We start from the raw sequence: 19,781 nt of genomic DNA on the forward strand, positions 1-19,781 counted from the left end.
AATGTAGACTCTATACTCTAACGATACTACTGGACCAATGTAAACTCTATAATCTAACGATTGTACTGGACCAATGTAGACTCTATAATATAACGATCCTACAGGACAAAAATAGACTCTATACTCTAACGATACCGCAGGACCAATATAGACTCTATAATCTTACAATAATACAGGATCAATCTAGACTCAATAATCTAACGATACTACAAGACCAATGCTGACTCTATAATCTAACGATACTACAGGATCAATGTAGACTCTATAATCTATCGAAACTACAGGACCAATAGAGACTCTGTAATCTAACGATCCTACAGGACCAATATAGACTCTGTAATCTAACGATCCTACAGGACAAATATAAAATTTATACTCTAACGATACTACAGGACAAATGTAGACTCTATACTCTAACGATACTACAGGACCAATGTAGACTCTATAATCTTACGATACTACAGGACCAATATAGACTCTATACTCTAACGATACTACAGGACCAATGTAAACTCTATACTCTAACGATACTACAGGACCAATGTAGACTCTATACTCTAACGATACTGCAGGACCAATGTAGACTCTATAATCTAACGATACTACTGGACCAATCTAGACTCTATACTCTAACGATACTACAGGACCTATGTAGACACCATAATCTTACGATACTACAGGACCAATGTAGACTCCATAATCTTACGATACTACAGGACCAATGTAGACTCCATAATCTAACGACTCTACATGACCAATGTAGACTCCATAATCTAACGATACTACAGGATCAATATAGACTCTATAAACTAACGATACTACAGGATCAATATAGACTCTATAATCTAACGATACTACATGACCAATGTAGACTCTATAATCAAACGGTACTACTGGTTCAATGTAGGCGCTATATTCTTACGATACTACGTAACCAATGAAGACTCTATAATCTAACGAGACTACATGACCAATGTAGACTCTATAATCTAACGATACTACAGGACCAATATTGACTCTGTAATCTAATGATACTACAGGACCAATATAGACTCTATACTCTAACGATCCTACAGGACCAATATAGACTCTATATTCTAACGATCCTACAGGACCAATGTAGACTCTGTAATCTAACGATACTACAGGACCAATATAGACTCTATACTCTAATTCAGACTCTAATATATAACGATCCTAAAATACCAATATATAATATATACTCTAACGATACTGCAGGACCAATGTAGACTCTAAAATCTAACGATCCTACAGGACCAATGTAGACTCTATAACTAACGATTCTACAGGACCAATGTAGACCTTATACTCTATCGATACTACAGGACCAATTTAGACTCTATAATTTAACGCTCCTACAGGACCAGTGTATACTTTATAATCTAACGGTACTACAAGACCAATAAACACTCTATAATATAACGACACTACAGGACCGATGTAGAGTCTATGATCTAACGATACTACAGGACCAATGTAGACTATATATTCTAACGATCCAACAGGACCAATGTAGACTCTATAATATAACGATCCTACAGGACCAATATTGACTCTGTAATCTAATGATACTACAGGACCAATATAGACTCTGTAATCTAACGATACTACAAGACCGATGTAGACTCTATAATCTAACGATACTACAGGACCAATGTAGGCGCTATAATCTAACGATCCTACAGGACCAATGTAGAATCTATAATCTAACGATCCTACAGGACCAATATAGACTCTATAATCTAACGATACTACAGGACCAATATAGACGCTATAATCGAACGATCCTACAGGACCAATGTAGACCTCATACTCTAACGATACTGCAGGACCAATGTAAACTCTATAATCTAACGACCCTACAGGACAAATGTAAACTCTATAATCTAACGACCCTACAGGACAAATGTAGACTTTATAATCTAACGATACTACAAGACCAATAAACACTCCATAATCCAACGATACTACTGGACCAATATAGACTCTATGATCTAACGATACTACAAGACCAATGTTGATTCTGTAATCTAACGATACTACAGGACCAATATAGACTCTATAATCTAACGATACTACAGTACCAATGTTGACTCTGTAATCTAACGATACTACAGGACCAATGTAGACTCTATAATCTAACGATACTACAGGACCAATGTTGACTATGTAATCTAACGATAATACAGGACCAATGTAGACTCTATAATCTATCGATACTACAGGACAAATGTAGACTCTATAATCTAACGATACTACTGGACCAATGTAGACTCTATAATCTAACGATACTTCTGGACCAATGTAGACTCTATAATCTAACGATCCTACAGGACAAATATTGACTCTATACTCTAACGATACTACAGGACCATGGTAGACTCTATAATCTTACAATACTACAGGACCAATCTAGATTCTATACTCTAATGATACTACAGGACCTTTGTAGACTCCATAATTGTACGATACTACAGAACCAATGTAGACTCCATAATCTTACGATACTACAGGACCAATGTAGACTCTATAATCTTACGATTCTACATGACCAATGTAGACTGTATTATCTAACGATACTACAGGACCAATTTAAACTCTATACTCTAACGATACTACAGGACCTATGTAGATTCTATAATCTTACGATACTACATGACCAATGTAGACTCTATAATCGTACGATTCTACATGACCAATGTAGACTCTATAATCTAACTATACTATAGGACCAATTTAGACTCTATAATCTTACGATACTACAGGACCAATATAGACTCTATAATCTAACGATACTACATGACCAATGCAGACTCTATAATCAAACGATACTACAGGACCAATGTAGGCGCTATATTCTTACGATAGCACGTGACCATTGTAGACTCTATAATCTAACGATACTACATGACTAATGTAGACTCTATAATCTAACGATACTACAGGACCAAAGTAGACTCTATAATCTTACGATACTACAGGACCAATGTAGACTACATAATCTAACGATACTACATGACCAATAAAGATACTTTAATCGAATGATGTTAAAGAACCAGGGCCAATAGCAGAGCTTAATGTCAAAGTCGAGACAAAACGGCCACGCGAGTGATATGAAACAAAACCAACGCCAACCGAGAAATGTTTCCTGCTTTAAGTTATTCTTATAATGTTTTGCGGCTTAAATCAAGACAAACCCTCCATACATGTATTTCTGTTATTCACTTTCAGAGTGAGTTGGTATGTTTTTATAATGGTCATATTTGCTGAATATATCGGTTATATCACACATTTCTGCTCCACGAGTGCCGTATTTGCACATATGTATTCTTGTGTAACATTAATGTAATCAAGAAAACATTCGCCGTGAGCGACGAAATCTTGTATTTGCTGGTTTTAGAATTTCTCTGGACAGATAAATGAATTGACATAGCCAAGCTTGGACGCGCTAACTTTATTTTTCTGGATTAATGTGATTAGGACAAAGGTGTTACCGCGTCTTTGGTCACGATTTGGATGATTGTTAACATGTTTTTGCATAAACGCCATAACGGTGTAGTTTATGTTGCTCGTTCCAATGTGTTACATAATGCCGATTTTCATATTTGCTTGGATAAAAAATATTTGGAGCCTTGATTTTCACAAACCGTATATGTCACCAAAATTAACGCAATTTTCTCCCACCTCAGATAAGTAGATCCATTAATTTATCCATGCTAGAAATTCTTATCTTGCCCACGGGCGAAGATAAAATGCCCGTATGGAACTTTTTTTAATGGTCACCACATTGTAATTACCTCCCTTGTTGAAGACAGTCGTCTGTAGCATCATGGAAACCTTGTCTGGTGGCAATATTTAGAACGCGAGTTAATTATTTCTCGCTTCAAATGTCACCAGAAAACAGTTTTCATGCACCTTTCAAGAAATAATGCTTCACTCTTCCTGGAACTATTTAAAGACCGATCAGACCATTTACATACTCTGAATCACTGCGCGAATATCCATGACAACCACGAATTATTGCATATCCGTACGCAATTATTTTCACTAAGCACAACAGAGTTCCGGCAAAAAAATACATTTTTACTTAATTTTTTTTAACTGAAGTGGGAGAAAAAGCATCTACCATAGCCGCTCGTGTAAAAAAGGTTCCTCGCGACCCTCGCGCAGGGTGTTTTGCGGAAACTCGGTAAACCTCGTTTCCGCAAAACACCCTACGCTCGGGTCGGAATGAACCTATCTTACACTCTCGGCCATGGAAGATACTTATATTCTCAGCATAAGTAGAGAACACGTTTCGATTACAGTAGTTTTTGTATGTAAACTACGTATTTGTCACAAGCGAATTTGTTTTTACCAACATAATAATTCTGATATTAAAATGCATTTTTCACAGCCAGCAGCATTCGTTTGTTTGTGTCCGAATCATTGTCCAGTATAATGGATAAATGTATATGACCAGGGTTCACTGGGCTACTCGGGTACTCGGGGACGAGATGCTTACTTTATTCTAATCCGTTTGTTCGCCCGTCTACTCATCCGAAATTAATAAATAGGAACGCGGGTACCTACATGTTGTCAAGAGTCTACGAACTTGTTTTGTTACTCAATCTGGCAATGACTGAAATGGACGAAGACGGTCAATTGTGTGTAAAATAAACTGTATTGAACCATGGAGTGTCTATAAGATAAATTCTACTCAGGCCCGTTAGTCTGCAAATCCATGGTTAGGGTAAGGTTAGGGTGAGAGTACAATATGATCCTTACCATACACTTACCGGACTCTTGAGCCTTTGGCTTAATTGAAATACCAAGGTCTGTCATTTATGACCCCTGGAGTACACGAACCTCGTGACATTTCAAATCATGTATTAGGTGATGCTGCACAGTAAAATGATCATCATTACATAATTGCATTCAAGACTGTCAGCCGCTGATGTATGATATTGATTTCATTTTCCAACTCCGCAAAAAAACTTACTTGAAAGTACATAAATGACGCTTGATATTAGAATTAAACATATATGTAATACCACGAATTCGTTCTCGTCTAAGTATGTTTACAACTAAAGAATTAAAATGTTATGTGAAGAAAAACATATTCGGGTCTATTTACTATTGATGTTCACTTGTATTACCGGACACACATAAAAAGTTACCCTGTTATATATATCTGTAATTAAGACATGCCTCCGAATAGCAAAGCTTGTATTTGAAATTAAGATCATTCCTTTTCTTGTTCGAGGGATAAAGAATTCTTTCATTAGATCGTTTCTTGTTTTATTTAAGAGAAATATACTTTGATTTCTGATCGTTATGATTTTAAAATTTAGACCGCTCCTAATTTCATTCCAGGGTTATCCCAGCGCACATCCTGCTGTGTATCGGGATGACGGGCCTCCCGATCACAATGTTTATAATCCCGGCGTGTCGGGTGCTGGCTGAACTTCTCATCAACCTGATGGTGATGGGCTGGTTTATGGGGTGTGTAGACTGTGTCGCCAACCTCCGCATGATCCTCAGATTTGGGACGAATGTAACTCCATTCCTACAGGTAGTTTCGGACGATTTTGCCATTAAACTGGCCAAACCTTTACGAATTATTTAATTGAATTGTTACATTATATTGTTATTTAAGAATGAGCTTGCAAAATCAATGACATACACAAACCACACTTAGCTTATTGTTGCGATTTAGATGTAAATGCTCTTTCCCAAACGAAATAAAATTATAAAGTAAGTCGTGAATAGTCTGTTGCGCTTATTGATTAATTATGAAATAAAATCAGGCATTTGGAATGGCCGTTGTGTCGTCGTAGCCAGCGTCACCTGTGTCTTACAAACACCTCCAACGTGCGTCATAACTCACAAACCATGTGTCTCAGTAAGCCACTTGACCGATCAGTATGTTATATAATTCTCCTTGAGCGAGTGGTGTGTTGTATTATTCCCCTTGAGCGAGTGGTGTGTTGTATTATTCCCCTTGAGCGAGTGGTGTGTGGTATTATTCCCCTTGAGCGAGTGGTGTGTTGTATTATTCCCCTTGAGCGAGTGGTGTGTTGTATTATTCCCCTTGAGCGAGTGGTGTGTGGTATTATTCCCCTTGAGCGAGTGGTGTGTTGTATTATTCCCATTGAGCGAGTGGTGTGTTGTTTTATTTCCCTTGAGCGAGTTGTGTGCTTTATTATTCCCCTTGAGCAAGTGGTGTAATGCATTTTTCACCTTGAGCGAGTGGTGATTTTTATTATTCCCCTTGAGCGAGTGGTGTTTTGTTTTATTCCCCTTGAGCAAGCGGTGTGTTGTAATATTGTCCTTGAGCGAGTGGTGTGTTGTATTATTCCCCTTGAGCGAGTTGTTTGTTTTATTATTCCCCTTGAGCGAGTGATGTGTTGGTTTATTTCCCTTAAGCGAGTGGCGTGTTTCATTATTTTCATTGAGCGACTGAGCTTGCTATTGTTTCACATTTGTTAATTAAATCAATGTCTCTGCCTTCTCATTTAATTTCAATTATTGATACTGCCATTTTCAGGCTATGCACTTCTTCTACGGCCTTGGTGCCTTTGTGAGTCCGATGATTGCCTCTCCCTTCCTTCTCAACATAGACTGCAGCCCCTTTATTGACGGCTACACCTTGACGCCAGACGACAACAAAACAGCCAATCAAAGTGTCACCATAGCTCCTCAGCCACAGATCGTTGACAGAGCCATGCATTTATCCCATTCTAAAGAAGCGTTCTTTATTCTTGGCAGTATTCAGGTTTGTCTATAACTTTTTATAAATGTCACTGAAAACTAAATATGAGGGTGGTCCATATGAAAATTTTAAGCTTGTATGTCGTTAATATTAAGGAACTAAAAGGTAGTCTCTCACAGTATCATGTAGCCGACAAAGTTTATCTATTGATTTTTGAACACATTTCAAATATGAACTGCCATATCCTCTTTAGTATATACTTTAAAAGTAGGCCTTACAAGCATTCATTGTTCAGCAGCACCGCATACATTTTTTTCGCAAATGGAGTACTTTTACCATATTTTAACAATAATATCACCTTATGGTGACAACCTAACACTGATACAAAGTCGAGTTATAACACACAATAATCTGACTATTGTCAGAGAGTCCCTTTCGAACGTATAAAACATCATTATCTGCCATTGCATTAGTCTGAGGTAATATGAAACGTTTTATTGCCATTATTGCAAGTTAATAGAAATATTGGCATTCTGGAATATCATGTCTCTCATTACGTGAATGTTTAATGGTATCATAGGATTGCCTACTGAACATGTAGACTTCTGAAAAGGTGTTCACAGTATTACACCACAATATGCCATATACACTCTGCCTGTGGCCCTGGGGATGACGCCTTTCACTGTGTCTTTGTGTTTTCCCGAATAGCTCATATGGCAGCGCTACAGTGCGCGGAACAATAATGAATATTGCGTCGTAATTTCGAATCGCGCCAAAACCATAAGCTTTTAATTCATATTGTTTTCTGATAGAAATCATTAAAACGAAAGTTAAGTGAGACAATTATGCCACGATAGCTGTAAAGTGTTAATATAATATGAACTATATGTGCCAACACAGTTTCTTTCTTCTTTTTTCATCGTCATTAACATTGTCATCACTGTACCACACCTCTTTTTTATTTTCATTATCATCGTCATCACTGTCCTTCTCTTTTTTATAGTCATTATTATTGTTATCACTGTCTTTCTCCTCTTTTTCATTGTCATTATCATCGTCATCACTGTCCTTCTCCCCTTATTCATCGTCATTATCATCGTCATCACTGTCCTCCTCCTCCTCTTTTATATCGTCATTATCATTGTCATCACTGTCCTCTTCGTATCGTCATTATCATTGTCATCACTGTCCTCCTCCTCTTTTTCATCGTCATTATCATCGTCATCACTGTCCTCCTCTTTTATATCGTCATTACCATTGTCATCACTGTCCTCCTCTTCTTTTTCATCGTCATCATCATCGTCATTACTGCCCTTCTCTTTTTCATCTTCATAATCACCAACATCAGCACTGTCCTACTCCTTTTTTAATCGGCGTTATCATCGTCATAACTTGCATACTCCTCTTTTTATCCGCACTGTCATTGTCATCACTGTCCACCTCCTTTTTTTCATTGTCATTATCATCGTCATCACTGACCACCACCTCTTTTTCATGGTCATTATCATCGTCATCACTGTCCTTTACATCTTCTTCATCGTCATTATTATCGTCATCACTAACCTCCTCCTCTTTTTGATCGTCATTATCATCGTCATCACTGCGCTTTTCCACTTTTTCATCGTCATTATCATCATCATCATCACTGACCTTCTCTTCTTTTTCATCGTTATTATCATCGTCATCACTGATCTCCTCCTCTTTTTCATTGTCATTATCATCGTCATCACTCACCTCCTCCTCTTTTTCATCGTCATTATCATCGTCTTCACTGTCCTTCACATCTTTTTTATCGTTATTATCATCGTCAATACTGATCTCCTCGTCGTCATCATCATCGTCATCACTGTCCTTTACCTCTTTTTCATCGTCACCACTGACGTCCTCCTCTTTTTCATCGTTATTATCATCGTCATCACTGATCTCCTCCTCTTTTTCATTGTCATTATCATCGTCATCACTCACCTCCTCCTCTTTTTTATCGTCATTATCATTGTCATCACTGTCCTTCACCTCTTTTTCATCGTTATTATCATCGTCAACACTTATCTCCTCCTCTTTTTCATCGTCATCACTTTCTTACTCGTATTTTATCGTCATTATCATCATCATCATCATCATCATCATCATCATAATCATCATCATCATCAGCATCATCAGCATCATCAGCATCATCAATGTTCTACTCCTGTCTTCATCTACATTATCATCGTCATCTCTTTCTTACTCATCTTTTTATCGTCATTATTATCGTCATCACTGTCCTACTTCTCTTTGTTATTTTTATTATCATCGTCATAACTGTACTTCTCCTATTTTGAATCGTCATTATCATCGTCAACACTGACCTTTTCCTCTTTTTCATCGCCATAATCATCGTCATCACTGACATTCTCTTCTTTTTCATCGTCATAATCATCATCATCACTGTCATTCTCCTCTTTTTCATCGTCATAATCATCGTAATAACTGTCCTTCTCCTCTTTTTTATCATCATTATCATCGTTATCACTGTCCTTCTCTACCTTTTCATCGTCATTATTATCGTCATCACCTTCTTACTCATCTTTTTATCCTCATTATTATCGTCATTACTGTTCTACTTTGCTTTTCATCGTCATTATCATCGTCATAACTATCATAATGTTCATTATCAGCGTCATCACTGTCAGTCTCCTCGTCTCTTTTGTCAGTTAGTGATAACGCTTGTGGTGTACGTGGTGGTCTGGCTGGAGAAGAAGTGGGGTATCATGTACAGCCCTTCAGCGTCGCCATCAACATCACATCACACCGGTCTGGCTACAGCAGCTGGTAAGAACAGTTTTATAGTATTGTTTGATGGCAGTGAGTCGGCGAAGAAAAACAGTGGGTCTAAACGGTACTACTGTGCAAGACTGAGTGATGACTTAACAATAAACAAAAAAAAAAACAGTATTACAAAACAAAACCTGACTCTAATGCACCAGTCAATTGTAACCACGCTCCAAAAGGTCCGAGGGTATACTGGGGATAGCCGTGGTTACAATTGACTGGTGCATAAACATCACACAAATGCGTTTTAGTGAGTCGGTCTTACTTTTATACATATTTAAGTATATGAGCTAAATTCGAATTTAATGTGGCGATTCTGTGTACGTCCGTACTAACGTGCGTGCGTGCCTGCGTAAGTCCGTCTGAACTAAACCTTGTGCTAGCTGTATCTTGACCATGCATCATAGGCTTTTTAAAAAATCTTGCCATGAAGATTCACCATGATGAGGTGGAATGTCGCGCACACTCAGGACTGTACCTCAAATTTCAACGTAACACTTATAGGTCAAAGGTTGAAATGATTCTTGTTCGGACTTTTTCTTGAATAGGATTTTCAAAACACTTGTCATTAATCTTCACCATGATGAAGTGGGATATGGCGCACAAACCCAGGCTATACCTCAAAGGTCACGTAAAAGCTTAGAGGTCAAAGGTGAAATTGTGTGTCTCAAAAAATAATACGCAGGTTTGTACCTCAAAGGTGAAAGTCACACATAGAGATTAAATGTCAAAATGAGTACTGTTCAAATGACTGGTCTGGAATGAACCTTGTCCGGACTGTGTGCATGATAGGATTCCATGGTGAGGTGGCGTGTTGCATGTTCTAGTTATTGTTCAACTATCAGTATTGCAATTGCATGGGAGATCGTCATGCCAGTACCAAAGACTCTTACAACATGGGAGATCGTCATGCCAGTACCAAAGACTCTTACAACATGGGAGATCGTCATGCCAGTACCAAAGACTCTTACAACATGGGAGATCGTCATGCCAGTACCAAAGACTCTTACAACATGGGAGATCGTCATGCCAGTACCAAAGACTCTTACAACATGGGAGATCGTCATGCCAGTACCAAAGACTCTTACAACATGGGAGATCGTCATGCCAGTACCAAAGACTCTTACAACATGGGAGATCGTCATGCCAGTACCAAAGACTCTTACAACGGGCCCGACATGTCGCCGTTTGGCGTCTAGTTTAAAACAACACTTTCACAACATATAAAGATGCTATATCATGCATACACTATTGAATTATGGCATTCCTCTTTGCTTGAACGGTAGAATGAATACATTTCAAATCCATAAAAGGATCAGTTTAGTCAAAGGGAAATTCATATTTTCTATCTCTATATACACACACACATCTACATCCATATATAACTGACTGCACGCAGCTGTTCACGTCAAATATTCTCTTAGTGTAAGTGACAAACAAACGTGAATTCTCGCTGTTACGATGACATGGGGAACATTTCTTCATTCTCAGAGGACAAGAAAACACATTAGTTGCGTATGTCAAACTGTCAGTAGCATATTGTTTTCCCATTTTCTGAAGACGTCTTTTAAGTACAGAGACGTTCAGCACAAGACTCATCAGTAAACATTCCCTTTAAACTATGTATACTTTTGACTGGGTTGCAAATCTTTATTTCACAAGTCTCGGCACAGAAAGGTGTGATGACAGTGTTCATGTTAATATGATTCGTTTTTGTTCATATTGGGTTTATTATTGACATTGTACAAAGAACGAACGTTGCCGCATTGAATCATTCTGTTTAACAAATAAGCATAGAAACAGCGAATAATATGTTTATTCTAAAAACATAAATACCATGGTAATTACAGCAGAAAGGCCAGAAGCATTGCAACTACTATGGTATAGTTCATATATCAGAAAACCAACATTACCCAGATCTTGTTCAGGCAATATTACCCAGATCTTGTTCAGGCAATATTACCCAGATCTTGTTCAGGCAACATTACCCAGATCTTGTTCAGGCAATTCGACACAAAATTAAAAATTAACAACACTTAACACACGAAAAATGTATTTTTCCTATCGAAAGTTCTTGTTTAACCAATTGGCGTATATAATTTGCAGATGAGAGCGATTTTTCCGAGTATTCTGGTTCCCGGTCGTTAACACGGTACCTACGTTGTGGTTCCCGGACCGTGGTTGTCATCACTGCTCTCACATCCGCCTCGCTATTTATATCGGACGGCATGCAGGTTTGGCCTGAATGTTATGATTTGTTTTTCTAAAAAAGGGGTCGAAAACAGGCGAGGAATTCTGTTCTTCACAAAAATGCATATCAAGTCAAAAAACGCATGCTTTGGTTATTTTAAATGGTGCTCTTTGACTGAAACAAAACAACAGACTAGCGTTGGCTCCCGAGGCGCTTTTGTTGTTGTTTTTGTTGGAGGGTAACCTAACCTAACCTTTAACTTTTTTTGTATTATTATTACTGCTTGATTATATTACACGAGTGGTTAATAGACGTAGGTGTGTCCCTATCCACATTAAGGACATCTCCTTTCATTGTTTGGTTCATCTCCCACTCGGTCAGGGCTATTTATTTTCGAATGTTTTTTTTTTTCTCATGATTAAATAAGAATTCAAGTCTATTTTATGCTTAACATTTTGAACGTTTCAATTGAATGGAGACTATAAACGATACCTAGAAAGGAAAGTCTACTATTTCTATAATGGATTGATTTCCTTGGGGAAAACGTTTTAGAAGCTGTGGTTTCCTTTGTGGAAGCGCTCGGAAACATCGACTTCCTGGACGTATTAGGAAGCAATAGACACGAATCAGATGTCAATAAGCTCCCTTTTCCTCATGGAAATGACACCGCCCCCATTTTATTCGCTCATATACAGTCCCAGCTAATCGACAATTTCCGTATTGGTTTCATAAGAACCCGAATATTTTTTTTTCGTTCTGAAGGATGGGAATCTATTAACTAGAAAATACTTCCAAAATCTACTTCTTTAAAAGCTAAGAATGTGTTGTTTTATTAAACATTCACTAAAACAAATTGGTGCAGCTAGACATGCTTTATTTATTCAATGAAAGTGTAATGTAATCTTCAATTGATGGACATGCCAGAGCAACCACTGTTTATCCTGTTTATTAAATATTGAAAATGTTTCATCTGTATTTCCAGTCCTCGTATGCAGACTACATATATTCATACGCCGAGAAAAACGTGGACAATTTAAAACGAAGTGAAGGAGCCGTTCTAAACTCCGTGTTTTGGGTACGTTATAACTCACAGCAAAATGCCATTCACTGCTTATGTCAATTGCTAAGGATCACGTAAGGCTACCACTCACATGTATGTCCTCATATAAAGGCTACCACTTACAAGAATGTCCTCATATAAAAGCAACCAATCACATGAATGTCCTCATATAAAGGCTACCAATCACATGTATGTCCCCATATAACGGCTATCACTAACCTGTATGTCCTCATAAAAAGGCTACCACTTGCATGAATGTCCTCATATTAAGGCTACCACTAACATGTATGTCCTCATATTAAGGCTACCACTCACATGTATGCCCTTATATAAAGGCTACCACTAACATGTATGTCCTCATTTAAAGGCTACCATTAACATGTTTGTCCTCATATAAAAGCTACAACTCACATGAATGTCCTCATATAAAGGCTACCACTAACATGTTTGCCCTCATATAAAGGCTACCACTAACATGTATGTCCTCATATAAAGGCTACCACTAACTATTACATGTATGACCTCATTTAAAGGCTACCACTAACATGAATGCCCTCATATAAAGGCTACCACTAACTGTAATATGTATGCCATCGTATAAAGGCTACCGATAACTGTAACATGTATGTCCTCATATAAAGGCTACCACTTACATGTATGCCATCATAGAAAGGGTACCACTAACTGTAACATATATGCCATCATAGAACGGCTACCACTAACTGTAACATGTATGTCCTTATATAAAGGCTACCACAAACAGGTATGTCAACATATAAAGGCTACCACTAACATGTATGTCAACATATTAAGGCAACCACTAACATGTATGTCAACATATAAAGGCAACCACTAACTGTAATATGTGTGTCATCATATTAAGGCTACCACTTACTGTAACATGTATGTCCTCATATAAAGGCTACCACTAACATGTATGTTCTCATATAAAGGCTACCACTAACATGTATGTCAACATATAAAGGCTACCACTAACATGTATGTCAACATATAAAGGCTACCAATAACTGTAACATGCATGACCTCATATAAAGGCTACCTCTTATTGTAACTTGTATGTCCTCATATAAAGGCTACCACTTACATGTAAGCCATCATAGAAAGGCTACTACTAACTGTAACATGTATGCCATCATAGAAAGGCTACAACTAACTGTAACATGTATGCCATCATAGAAAGGCTACCACTAACTGTAACATGTATTACCTCATATAAAGGCTTCCACTTACATGTATGCCATCATAGAAAAGCTACCACTAACTGTAACATGTATGACCTCATTTAAAGGCTACAACTTACATGTATGCCATCATAGAAAAGCTACCACTAACTGTAACATGTATGTCCTCATATAAAGGCTACCACTATCTGTAGCATGTATGTCCTCATATAAAGGCTACCACTATCTGTAACATGTATGACCTCATATAAAGGCTACCACTATCTGTAGCATGTATGTCCTCATATAAAGGCTACCACTATCTGTAACATGTATGACCTCATATAAAGGCTACCACTATCTGTAGCATGTATGTCCTCATATAAAGGCTACCACTATCTGTAACATGTATGACCTCATATAAAGGCTACCACTATCTGTAACATGTATGTCCTCATATAAAGGCTACCACTAACTGTAACATGTATGTCCTCATATAAAGGCTACCACTATCTGTAACATGTATGTCCTCATATAAAGGCTACCAATAACTGTAACATGTATGTCCTCATATAAAGGCTAGCACTATCTGTAACATGTATGACCTCATATAAAGGCTACCACTATCTGTAACATGTATGTCCTCATATTAAGGCTACCACTATCTGTAACATGTATGTCCTCATATAAAGGCTACCACTAACTGTAACATGTATGACCTCATATTAAGGCTACCACTAACTGTAACATGTATGACCTCATATAAAGGCTACCACTAACCTGTATGCCCTCAAAAAGTAGTTTTTATACATTTCATAGAAATGGTGACTGTCGATACGGATACAAGGCTATTTTTTCCATTTTAAAGATTTCATACAGAATTACAAGAACTCCAGCAGAAAATTCAGTCATTCAGAAATGATCAACTGATACTGTCAAGGGCCATAACTTACTAAAACTAACGAAATATTTATGTAACTTCAGAGTTTACATTTGTTACCAAAGTTCAGTCACATTTATCACCTCTTTTTGATTCCTGTATAAGAAGCCTTTAAATGTCATAGATATATTTTTCTATACTCATTTTTTTACAAAATAATCACTTTGTTATACTATGGTTTTCTTCCACCTCAGATTATAAGTATCTTCCATGGCCGAGAGTGTAAGATAGGTTCATTCCGACCCGAGCGTAGGGTGTTTTGCGGAAACGAGGTTTACCGAGTTTCCGCAAAACACCCTGCGCGAGGGTCGGGATGAACCTATCTTACACGAGCGGCTATGGTAGATGCTTTTTCTCCCACCTCATTTAAACAAAATCAAGTAAAAATGTATTTATTTTGCCGGAACTCTTTTGTGCTTAGTGAAAATAGTTGCGTACGGATATGCAATAATTCGTGATTGTCATGAATATTCGCGCAGTGATTCAGAGTATGTAAATGGTCTGATCGGTCTTTAAATAGTTCTAAGAAGAGTGAAGCATTTTTTCCTGAAAGATGCGTGAAAACTGTTTTCTGGTGACATTCGAAGCGAGAAATAATTAACTCGCGTTCTAAATATTGCCACCAGACAAGATTTCCATGATGCGCTACAGACGACAGTCTTCAACAAGGGAGGTAATTACAATGTGGTGACCATCAAAAGAAGTTCCATACGGTGCATTTTATCTTCGCCCGTGGGCAAGATAAGAATTTCTAGCATGGTAAAATTAATGGATCTACTTATCTGAGGTGGGAGAAAAGTAGATCCATTAATTTAACCATGCTAGAAATTCTTACACTCTCGGCCATGGAAGATACTTATAATCTAATGATTTTTGGACAAAGCAGTATATATTTATGAATTTTAAACCAAAATGAAAACAGGGTGATACGATTTATGTAGTTTATTTTATCGTGAGAGCAACACTCGGTACCGGGTATCATTTTGTTTTTCTCATATGTTTAGTAAATCTAACAATGGATTTCAGAATAGCTTTTATTTAATCGATGTATAGAGTTTTAGGCAAAATGGAGATGTTGTCTTAAACATGCTATTAATTATTAATTTTTCAAAAAGTCAGACAGACCATCGTCTTTCAACTTTGCTTCTGCCTTCATCTTTAAAAAAATTGTCACACACCTACGAGATAACAATAGGCGGGTTATTAGGCCCTCCGCATAGGGTGGTTTTACGGTTTTATATATTTTCTGCAGACTTGAAATAGTTCTGTTTTTAAATAATCACCAAAATATTCCTTTTTCGTGTAATATTTGATTACATTTTACCAAGACCTTTTCCCGACGGTGCCGTTACAATCAACATGCTTTTTGTAGTATTCAATTTTATTTGATACATTTCCCAACAGTGGCATGAGGCAGATGAACACACATGGGGATTGTAATAATACTGCCTCATACCCTCGCCTGTCACTCTAGAGTTACACTCCCGAGATACGTAGAGATTACTTAAGATTTTCGTGTCTTTTAATTTTCTGTGGGCTATGTTTTATCTGGTTGACATCATTGATATACGCACGGAATGGTATTGTTTGGTGAATTATCAAATACGAAATAGAAAAATTATTAACTAATTATTTTACAGTTTTATTATCCAATGATTTATCCAGTGTCTTGTCATCTCATTGTAACTTATTATTGCTCTTTTATTGTTTTTATTTACATGAATTTATTTAATGTTTTATTTATTGTTTTAGTAAGTTATGTGTGTGTGTGGTGTGTGTGGTGTGTGTGTGTGTGTGCGTGCGTGCGTGCGTGCGTGCGTGCGCGTGTGTGTGTGTGTGTTTATTTATTTATTTATTTATTTATTTATTTATTTATTTATTTATTTATTTATTTATTTATTTATTTATTTGAATACGTTTTTCAGCACGATACATCTAACATGTTTACAAAGGTTACGCCGATTCTCTCTCTGCAATGCTATATATTTATTTCTGTAAATGCTGTTAAACTGGATGGTAAAATCACATGACCATTAAATGAATTGACTTGATGGTAGGACCACTGTGAATTGACTTGATGGTAGGATCACTGTGAATTGACTTGATGGTAGGATCACTGTGAATTGACTTGATGGTAGGATCACTGTGAATTGACTTGATGGTAGGACCGCTGTGAATTGACTATGGTAGGATCACTGTGAATTGACTTGATGGTAGGATCGCTGTGAATTGACTTGATGGTAGGATCACTGTGAATTGACTTGATGGTAGGATCACTGTGAATTGACTTGATGGTAGGACCGCTGTGAATTGACTTGATGGTAGGACCGCTGTGAATTGACTTGATGGTAGGACCGCTGTGAATTGACTTGATAGTAGGATCACTGTGAATTGACTTGATGGTAGGATCGCTGTGAATTGACTTGATGGTAGGATCACTGTGAATTGACTTGATGGTAGGATCACTGTGAATTGACTTGATGGTATGACCACTGTGAATTGACTTGATGGTAGGATCGCTGTGAATTGACTTGATGGTAGGATCACTGTGAATTGACTTGATGGTAGGATCACTGTGAATTGACTTGATGGTAGGACCACTGTGAATTGACTTGATGGTAGGACCACTGTGAATTGACTTGATGGTAGGACCACTGTAAATTGACTTGATGGTAGGACCACTGTGAATTGACTTGATGGTAGGATCACTGTGAATTGACTTGATGGTAGGATCACTGTGAATTGACTTGATGGTAGGACCGCTGTGAATTGACTTGATGGTAGGACCACTGTGAATTGACTTGATGGTAGGATCGCTGTGAATTGACTTGATGGTAGGACCACTGTGAATTGACTTGATGGTAGGATCACTGTGAAGTGACTTGATGGTAGGACCACTGTGAATTGACTTGATGGTAGGATCGCTGTGAATTGACTTGATGGTAGGATCACTGTGAATTGACTTGATGGTAGGATCACTGTGAAGTGACTTGATGGTAGGACCACTATTAATTGACTTGATAGTAGGACCAATGTAAATTGACTTGACTAGGACCACTGTCCTCTTATATTTCAGGGTCCGTTTGCTTTAGGACGACTGATCGCTGTCTTTGCATCCACTAGGTTTTGTGCTGGCTTCATGATTTCCTGCAATTTAGTAAGTATACACATATGGACCTTATAGCATGGCGCTACACAAAACATCAGCTGAATGAAGGTGTTTGTATTTCAGAAGTACATGTCGAATATTTAATAACACTGTCAAAGTTGTCAAGAAGCAAGTAGCAGTAGTAGAGGTGATAAATCATTTAAATACCACACAATTTAGACCCGATGAACTTCATTTTGTTAGCTGCATATATTATAGGAGTGACATGCACATACTCCTAATAATATACTCGTTTAAAGATGTTACGCATTAAAATAAAGCAAATCAGCGTTCTTTTATATATTGCAGGTTGGTTGCACGATAGCCTTGTTTATTACCCTTATCTGGAAGACAAGCCGGATAGCAATTTACCTTGGCACATGCGCACTCGGTCTCTTTCTGTCAAGCATGTCGCCGACAGCAATGGCTCTCACAGAACAGTTCGTCAACATAAACGGTTAGGAAATACATATATAGGATGGGTTTTTTATCATTCGAAAATATCGCATTTGTTGTTGGATTCATCGCCGTGCAAACAAACTTGTGGCTGTATGCACATGCATAGAAAAGCCCATAACTTTTGTTATACTTTTTGTTACTTACTAATATCCGTTGTCAATACATAAAAGGTAAAAATTATCAATATCTGACACATACAGATTGTCAATATCTAGCACATTACGATTCTAGCACATTACGATTGTCATTATCTAGCACATTACGATTGTCATTATCTAGCACATTACGATTCTAGCACATTACGATTGTCAATATCTAGCACATTACGATTGGCATTATCTAGCACATTACGATTGTCAATATCTAGCACATTACGATTGGCATTATTTAGCTCATTACGATTGTCAATATCTAGCACATTACGATTGGCATTATTTAGCCAATTACGATTGTCAATATCTAGCACATTACGATTGGCATTATTTAGCTCATTACGATTGTCAATATCTAGCACATTACGATTGGCATTATTTAGCTCATTACGATTGTCAATATCTAGCACATTACGATTGGCAATATCTAGCACATTACGATTGGCAATATCTAGCACATTACGATTGGCATTATCTAGCACATTACGATTGGCATTATCTATCACATAACGATTGGCATTATCTAGCAAATTACCGTACAATATTTTACACTGAACGGTTGTAAGTTACTAACACATAACCGTTGTCAATATCAAAATCATAACCGTTGTAAATTTCAAACACATAACTGTTTGCAATAGCTAACACAAATAGAATACACTGACAATGCTTTGTCGGCGACAATCGATAGTGGTTGTCCAAGCTCGATGTCGCTAATGTAACTTCCGGTATCTATGTATTTTTTTTGTTTAGTGGTTAAAGTCGAGTAAATGTCAATTTTTCTTTCCGGTAAATTCTCGTTGTGTTCATTTTAACAAGGGAGGTCACTCTCTTACACAATTGCGATGAATGTAAAAACTTTTGCTTAAAAACTAACAAACTCTCCCAATATTACAGATTGTTTTAAATTGTTTATATATTTCATAAAACCTTTTTAAATAACCTGTCTCTATGGTGTAGTGGGGCCGGTCCACAGGGGATCCAGGCTCGATGCATTCTGTTTTGAAACCTTTATTTGGTATCGTTTGTAACTAACTAAATCGCTTTTCGTGAAAATTTTATGAAATTAGGATATTCTAATAATTTGTTTTCAATATAACAGGTTATTGAATGTAAAGCTGGTT

At 37.3% G+C, this 19,781-nt stretch overlaps 1 protein-coding gene across 2 annotated transcripts in view; it reads left to right on the plus strand.

Moving 5' to 3' along the window:
* LOC128217974 (major facilitator superfamily domain-containing protein 4A-like) overlaps positions 1–19,781 on the plus strand; it is a 74,322-nt gene that overhangs the window by 44,784 nt on the left and 9,757 nt on the right. For both annotated transcript variants that reach the window (XM_052925457.1, XM_052925458.1), the window contains exons 3-9: positions 5,377–5,575; positions 6,551–6,778; positions 9,409–9,526; positions 11,633–11,760; positions 12,700–12,792; positions 17,975–18,055; positions 18,356–18,503. In XM_052925457.1, the coding sequence (XP_052781417.1) occupies positions 5,377–5,575; positions 6,551–6,778; positions 9,409–9,526; positions 11,633–11,760; positions 12,700–12,792; positions 17,975–18,055; positions 18,356–18,503 (995 nt within the window). The remainder of the gene's footprint in view (positions 1–5,376; positions 5,576–6,550; positions 6,779–9,408; positions 9,527–11,632; positions 11,761–12,699; positions 12,793–17,974; positions 18,056–18,355; positions 18,504–19,781) is intronic.

Source organism: Mya arenaria, chromosome 14 (genome assembly GCF_026914265.1).
Source record: "Mya arenaria isolate MELC-2E11 chromosome 14, ASM2691426v1".
NCBI classification, from domain to species: domain Eukaryota; kingdom Metazoa; phylum Mollusca; class Bivalvia; order Myida; family Myidae; genus Mya; species Mya arenaria.